Here is a 7590-nt window from a genome sequence, read left to right on the forward strand (position 1 = left end):
GTAGATAGAGTCGGACTTCGAGGGTACTGACTGGGGAGGGGCAGGCGGGGTCCTGCAGGTGTGTGGGAAAAGTTTATTGACTTGGGCATTTACACCATGTGTACACCTGTATACAAGTTTATCAAGCTGTAAACGTAAGATCTGTGCACTTCACAGCATGTGTGTTAGTCCTCAAAAAAATTTAAAACAATGAAAAAGAAAAGCGAGAGTTTCATATAAATAGAAGTGCTAAGAAGAAATGAAAAGTGATATAATGGGTGGATAGTGGCTGACTGATCAGAGCCGAGACTTGAATGGTGATAAGGAGATAGCCACTTGAGCTGAGAGGCTGCTCTCTGGGAGAGGGGACAGCAAGTACAAAGGCCCTGAGGTAGGATCGAGTTTGAACAGGGTGGGAGAGGTGAGCAGGGCTAAGACAAGCCCTTAGGTTGGTTTTTTTTAAGCACAGCGAGAAATTAAGGGTGAAATAGGGGGGTGTTGGCAGTACTTCCTGAGCCACTAGCCATGAGGAGTAAGATAAAAAGAGGGAACTTCGATGACTCAATTGTGTGGCTAGGATATCTGGGAGGTGAGGGCTGGGATTCCACTGACTGAGCAGGGCTGGGGAGGCAGTGGAGTCAGGTTTGTTGTGGCCGCGTCAAGTTGGAGATGCTCATTAGACACCCATAGATCTGTCGGGAGGCAGTGGGCGGTGGGGCTGAAGTTCTGGGCCAGACCCAGGCTGGAAACGCATGTCATGAGCGTATAGGTGGCATTTCGAGTTTCAGGCACCTGGGCGAGCAGAGAGCAAAAAGAAGGAACACACGGTGTTTAACGGCATGGGCTTTTCTGGAAAGAGACTGGAGCTGCCAGAGGGTTTTGGGCTGAAGCTGCTGTAAGTGCTTGTGCTTCTTTAACAGCTCGTTGAGAGCCCACACCTGGCCGGGCATCTAGAGCCCAAAAGTGAGCAGAATCCGGCTGCTCAGTGCTGGCTGCCCAGGGCCGAGTCTCTGAGCCTGGGCCCCGGGCACACCCAGACCCACTAACCAGCACCAGGAGCGCCTGTGTTTTCCAGTTCCCTGGTGAGTCTTTTGCACATGGAGGTTTGAGAAGCTCTCACTTCCAGTGGCCCAGGAGTGTGTGTGTGTGTGTGTGAGAGAGAGAGAGAGAGAGGGTGGGGCCGCTCCAGAATTTGGGAAAGCGGTCTGTTCTGTAAGCTCCTGTGTGTGTGTGTGTGTGTGTGTGTGTGTGTGTGTGTGTGTGTGTGTGTGTGTGTGTGTGTGTGTGTGTGTGTGTGTGTGTGTGTGTGTTGGCGTGCATGGGGGGCGGGCACGGTGTCCCAGGAGGACAGAGTTTGCATTGATGAAAACCCTTCCCAGCCCTTTGATACCTCTTTCCCGCCGCCCTGAAGTTAACCAGCTCAGTCCTCAGTGCATCCTGCTCTCCGGCCGGCCGTGCTCACTCGGCCAGGATGGCATTCCGTCAGGCCTTGCGCATGGTGCTGCTGCTCCTCTCCGGGGTCCTGGCCCCTGCGGTGCTCACAGGTAAGAGTGCTCCCCTGGCTCTGCTGCTACCAGCCTCCAGGTGGGAAGAAGCACCTTGGGCCAGATTCACCAGCGCCCATGGGGCGGAAGCCCTTCACAGGAGATGGGCGGCCATTGGGGTGACTCTGCCGAGGGCTCCCACGACACAGGTGGCAGCAGTCGGGGACTTGGCAGCCACGGGGACGGGGACGATGGCCTCTGAAGTAGAAGGGTGACTCGGGAAGCAGGGCCAGGGATGTTAGCTGCCTGGGGGACATGGGGATTACTCTAGTACCCTAAAGTCTGAAGGCTCCCAGATCTGGAAGTCAGGAGGGGGACGGGCCCAGGGTAAGTGGCTGGGGAGCCCGAGGCCTCAGGCCCCTGGACAGAAGACCACAGAGCCCTGCCGTTTACTTTTCAAACCCTGCAAGCCTTTCCCTGCTGTTTTTCTGAAAAGTCTTTCAAGAGTGTAGACCCAGGTGCTATTCCCATCAGGAAAAATTTGAGGGAGCATCGGGCCTGAGACAGCGAAACCATGAAGACACGGGATTAGGTTTTGCACTGAGGCCCAGTGGCTGGGTCTGGGGTCCAGCAAGAAGGAAGGTCCTGACAGGCTTGGGCGGCAGGCTCCCCGGACCTCAGCCCCAGTCCTGGGCATGGCTGTGGGGCCCGCCGGGAGGAGCTGGCCCAGGCTGGCTTTGAAGCCTGAGAGCAAAAACACAGACGGGTCACCGGGGTCTTTTTCCAAGAAGAAGGTGATCTCTTGGCCCTGAGGTAGCCAGAGGAGAGTGTTTCAGGCTCCTGTGGGCTTTGGGGGTGTCTGTGTGTCTGTGGGTGATGGCAGGCATGTGAGCATGGCTGGGGAGAGCTGCTTGGGGATGACGGGCCCGGTGGAATGGCCGCAGTCAGGCACGTAGGCCGGGAAGCGGTGGGCGATGGCGAGGAGCCCGTGGGCCTCTCTTGAGCCGCCCTAGGAAGCAGCCTGGCTTTGCTTCCGGCTCCGTCCCCTCCTGTCTGTTTCTCAGCCTCCCTGTGCCCGTCCTCATCTGTACAACGGTGACAGCCATGATGCCTCTTTCTCCCTTGCGGGGAACTGTGGGCCTACCAAGTTCAGACACGTGAGATTTCAGGACGGCCAGGCATGCATGCGGTAGTGCTCAATGTTAGGGGACTGTGTGTAAATGTCCCCCGCCCCTCTGTCGGGGGCAGGGTGGTCGCAGGGCAGAACCACCTTTTCACACAAGCTGGGGGAACGCCTAGCTCCCTTTTGGTGAGGAAGGGGTCTGCTGGATAAGACAGGGGAAGTGGCCTAAAGGGTAGGGTGGCATCTTCCAGGGCCTAGACCTTGGGGCTGTGATCCTTGCAGACCCCCACACCCCAACCCATCCCAATGAAACGTTATCCTGCCTGGCGGTCAGAGAGGTGGAGGTGAAGGCTGGCGCCTGCCTGCCTGGGTCTGGGGCTGCCTGGGGAGCTCCTTCCAGTTTCCGGCTCCCCAAGCAGCCAGCTCTCCCGGCCAGGCTGCCAGCCAGAGGTGCTGGATCAGACTGTGTGTGCTCAGCCTGGGTGGGTGGGCTTCATCCTGCACCACAGGAATGCCTGGGGACAGCCTCGTGTTTGGCGTCACGGGCCCTCACCTGGCCTCACCTCCCCCCACGTGCCCTACCAAGGGCAAGCAGGCCAACTCCACTCAAGTCTTCGGGGTTCTGGCTGACTGTCCTTCCTCCCACCATTCTGGGAGGTGTATACGAGGCCCACCAGCCCCCTGCCCGCTGCCTGGTGGGCGGGGGTCCTGGAGCAGACAGGTCAGGAAGGAGTGGCCTGTGGCTGAGGTCCAGGCCAGTTTGGGCCCTCCCCACTGGTGGCCTGTGGCTGCAGCTACTGGCGTAGGGGGAGCAGGCCAGGTTGAGTGGGCAGGAGGCCAGGGCAGGGATGAAAAGGCCCTTCATGGCTCGCACAAAGGCCGTCTGTGAACAGGGGCGCCTGGCCTCAGGGCCGTGTGGTCAGAGCGAGCGCTAAACAAACTTATTTACCGAAAGGCAGGGCGGCTGGGGGCAGCGGGGCCGGGGGACAGCCCACAGTGCCCAGGCCCCACTTCTCCTGGTTTCCTTGGTTAGAGCACAGTCACAGAATGTTGTTTACTCTGGTCCTTGGAGTTCGGGTCTCATCACGGGTCCTCTTTGGTCCTCCCCCTTCTCTGTCCTCACTTAACGCCCCTGCGGCCAACCCATCACTTGCTGTACAGGCCCATGGGTTCCATCCTCTGCACCCTTGCTCAGGCTGCTCCCTCTGCCTGGCATCCCCCCGCCACCCCCAGATGGGGGGCCTGCCGCTGGCGGACTCCTGACAGCTGCTTCTGGCCATGGCTTCCCGGAAGGGCAGATCTGGGGGGAGGGTGGGGTATTGCCTTTAAACATTTTTTCCCCCTCGTACTACAGCAAATTCACAGAATACAGACGTGGAGGTGAGGATAAGCAAATGATTCGGCCCCTTCCTGGCGGCCGCATCGCCTCTGCTGGAGGCTGGTGGCTGAGTCCGGGCTGCCATGGGGGCACCCGCCTGGGCTGGCAGGAAGCTGGCTGGCCCCTGGGGCGCTGGCTGTTCCAGCACAGACGAGCCCCGGACCAGACTTGGGAGGGGAAGGAGGGGGTTCTCCCGTGACGGGCAGCAGCAGCAGACCACACCACACGGAGTGGCCGAGCCTGTGTCTGGCTGTGGACCTCACGCCAGAGGGACCCCAGGGCGGAGGCAGCCCTGAGGATGGTGATGATAGCATGGTTACCAACGTGTGTGGGCTGGGAGAGGCACGGTCCCACCCACATTTCACAAGTCAGGAAAGTGAAGAAGGGGGTGGTGAGGTCGGCCTGCCAGGACCCCAGGGTGCAAGTGTGACAGCCTGGGCCCGCGAGCAGGGAGGAGCCGGGCCTCTGTGGCAGCAGCAGCCAAGCCCGTCACAGGGCAGAGCAGAGGAGGGGGCCTGGGTGCACCTCCCAGCTGCCGTACTCAGAGGGCCCACTCCCCCCCCCCCAGATGGCTCTGGGCTCTGGCAAAGGGCGGAGGGTGGCTAGCTCCAGGGGCGAGTCCCTGCCCTCCCAGGGCCATGGGGCCTGTCACTCTTCCTGAGCTTGGAGCTGACTCCACAGATGCCACCCAGGTTGGCTGGGCCTGGTCCCCAGGAGCCCTGTGGCAGCCTCCCTGGCCAGGTGCCTGGCAGACAGAGGTGAGCTTTGGCCGGCAGTGGTAGGACAGGGAGGTGCCTGCCTGCTGTCCCGACTTGGGCGCATGGGGAACGAGTGGGGGCCAGTGGTTTCTCCATTTATCTGGGGAGACAGGCAGTCTGTGAACCCGAGACCTCAGGGCCTGCCAAGTGGTGGGTACACTCAGGCCCTTTCTGTGCCCAGCCCCTGGGAGCCTGAGGTCAGCGTGCCTGGGGCCTGGAGCCTTCCTTCCACGGTAGCTACAAGGCTGCAGACCCACAGTGACAAGGAAGGCCTGACGGGTAGGGTCACTTCGTCCCTCCTCACGGGGACAACTTTGCAGTTGGTGGGGTCACGATGGCCTCCAGACCCAGCACTGCAGTTGAGCCTTGGGCCCTGTGAGAAGAAAGCTCCCCCCAACCCTGCCCCTCTGGGTGCTGGGCCTTTTCCCCGGGAGGCCTCCTTGCCAGGGGTATTTTCTGAAAAGGGTGCCAGCTTGGGCAAGCCTTGTTGTCCCTGCCCGCTAGCTGAGCTTCAGAACTGAGCCAGCCTGGGCCGGAGACAGGCTGCGGGGGGCAGGTCGTGGGGGGAACTTGTACAATTTTATTGTGAAAAGATGTTAAGTTTATAGAAAAGTTGCAAGAATCACCCAATGAACTCCATTAGATTGTTCACTCAGATTCCCCAGTTTCCAACATTTGGCCACATTTGTTCTCTCTGTCTTCCTGATTCTACCCACCTGCCTGTCTGAACACTGAACCATTTGAGAGTAAGGTGCAGACGTGCCCCTTTGCCCCTAAATATGCCCCCACACAAGCATATTCTCTCGCATAAGCGGTCGGTTGTCCACAGGAGGAAGTGAACGTGGGTGCAGCGCTGTTATCTAGACCACAGCCTTACTCAAACTTCGCCAGTGGATCCCAACTGTGGTTTACAGCAGCCCTTCCGCCCCCACCCGGGAACATACGCATTAGTTGTCGCAGCTCCTCTGCCTCCAGGCTGGAGGAGTGCCCCAGCCTTCCTTCGTTCTTCATGGCCTTGCCATTTTCGAAAGCCTAGTGATTTTACGGCTGGCCCCGAATTTGGGTTCGGCTAGTTTCCTCACGCTTTGCCCCAGGTGTTACTACTGTTGGCAGGACAGCCCTGGGGGTACCTTTCCCAGATCACACTCAGGCTTAGGCTGAGGGCTGACCCTGCTGAAGCCGGCCGCCAGGGCTGGGCTAGGAGGCCTGGAGCCCACCTGCCACCCTGGCTTGGAACTTCGCTAGGTGGCTGGGGCCCCCTGCTTGAGGAGGATGGATGAGCTCAGGGTTGGGGTGGCGCTGCAGGGCTCCCGGGCCAGGATGGGGGTAGCGGTGGGTAGTTGGCATGGTCTGAGGCTAGGGTGGGGCTATGGGGCTGGGGTTATCACACAGGCCTCTCGGTCTGTCGCTTCAGTTATCTGGGGCCCCTGGGTACCCCAAACCCTACTAACCCCCTACCCGTGAGCAGAGAAAGGCTCCTGCAGAAACGGCTGCCCAGGGACTGACGTATTGATTGAGCCCCAGCTTGTATGGGGGGGCAGGGAACACCCACCCTTTCCTGAGGGCTCCCTTACAGACCACAGACACCCCTGCCCACCCCTCTGGCCCTGTTTTGTTTGGAGACAGTAATGTCCTGGCATCAGTTCCTTAGTATATAGAGGCCCCTTGGGCTTTTAGCCTCAGACACATAGGGGCGTGAGCGGGTGCTAGACCCCACGTTCTGTGGGCCGCATGGCTTTACCCAGGTGAGGGCCAAGGGGGAGAAGTAGGGCTGGGGTACCCTGGGGTGCCGGTGGGCCTCTCCTCTGCACCTCCAGCCTCGCAGGGCCCAGGGTGGGCAGGGACCTGCTGCTTCACCTTCCTGGCCTCTTCTCCCTGGTGGACGCTGACCTGTGTCTGCCCTGCTGGGGAGGTGGGGTCCCTCACATGTGTCGCTCCACCCAGGCCTATAGAGCCCATTGGTTCAGATGGGGTACCCTAAGCCCTTCTGGGAGAGAGGAATTGCCCGGCCCCATGTCCCCCTGCTCCGCTGCCAACGCTGGGCTCTCCCAGCTGTTTTCTAAGCCGGCCTGTCCTTCACCCCACTCCCTCCATCAGTCTGTCTTCACTCGGGCTGTGACAGCAGCCTGGCCCCAGTGGGGGCTTGGGGGCTACACGTGGCCTCTCGGCCTCGGTGGCCTCACCTGTGACACGGGAGGGCTAGTGTCTGCGGATCCCCAGGCGCCCCCATTCCGCGCACAGCGCCGCCTGCCCAGGCGGCCGGCCGCAGGGGCGGGGCGGCCTCCGCGTGGGCCCCGCTGCCCGGGCTCCAGCGCCTGTCCTTGGCCTTGCAGCCGAGGGCCCGCAGGAGCCCGCGCCCACCCTGTGGAACGAGCCTGTTGAGCTGCCGTCCGGAGAGGGCCCCGTGGAGAGCACCAGCCTCGCCCGGGAGCCCGCGGCCACCGGCGCCCCGCTCCCCACCGCCGCGCCGAGCCCGGAGGACAGCACCGCGCGGGAGCATTTGGATCCGGGCGCCGGTAGGTGGCGGAGCGGCGCGGGACGGGGCGGCGGGGACCGGGGGGCGGAGCGGGCGGGAAGCGCGGGCTGACGCGGCCCTCCGTCCCCTGCAGGCTCGCTGGGGCCCGGTGCCATCGCGGCCATCGTCATCGCCGCCCTGCTGGCCACCTGCGTGGTGCTGGCGCTCGTGGTCGTCGCGCTGAGAAAGTTTTCCGCCTCTTGAAGCAAATAAAGGGGCTGCGCCCCCCGCCCGGCGCGACTCGGCGGCACCGCGGGGCGCGCCCGTGTCTCGATGTGTCCGTGCGTGAGTGTGTGGCCGACGGGGCGGCAGCTCGCCGCGCGCGCGTGTGCCGGCCGGGCGCAGTCCTCCCG

General features: G+C 61.7%; 1 protein-coding gene across 1 annotated transcript; it reads left to right on the forward strand.

Annotated features, from left to right (window-relative positions):
• The first annotated feature begins 1304 nt into the window (after nucleotides 1–1304).
• Nucleotides 1305–7508, forward strand: SNORC (secondary ossification center associated regulator of chondrocyte maturation). Its single transcript, XM_019628566.1, has 3 exons — nucleotides 1305–1523; nucleotides 7056–7238; nucleotides 7332–7508. Exons 1-3 carry the CDS (start codon nucleotides 1451–1453, stop codon nucleotides 7439–7441), a joined length of 366 nt encoding a protein of 121 aa, XP_019484111.1. The 5' UTR covers nucleotides 1305–1450; the 3' UTR covers nucleotides 7442–7508.
• Nucleotides 7509–7590: the final 82 nt, after the last annotated feature.

This window comes from Hipposideros armiger, unplaced genomic scaffold (assembly GCF_001890085.2).
Source record: "Hipposideros armiger isolate ML-2016 unplaced genomic scaffold, ASM189008v1 scaffold_17, whole genome shotgun sequence".
Taxonomy (NCBI): Eukaryota; Metazoa; Chordata; class Mammalia; order Chiroptera; family Hipposideridae; genus Hipposideros; species Hipposideros armiger.

What these genes read in the sequence shown, in the direction of transcription:
- SNORC (XM_019628566.1), top strand. Translation starts at nt 1,451, where the DNA reads ATGGCATTCCGTCAGGCCTTGCGCATGGTGCTGCTGCTCCTCTCCGGG. An exon ending in GGCCCCTGCGGTGCTCACAG is followed by an intron (nt 1,524 to 7,055) that starts GTAAGAGTGCTC and finishes TTGGCCTTGCAG; the next exon opens with CCGAGGGCCCGCAGGAGCCC. An exon ending in GCATTTGGATCCGGGCGCCG is followed by an intron (nt 7,239 to 7,331) that starts GTAGGTGGCGGA and finishes CGTCCCCTGCAG; the next exon opens with GCTCGCTGGGGCCCGGTGCC.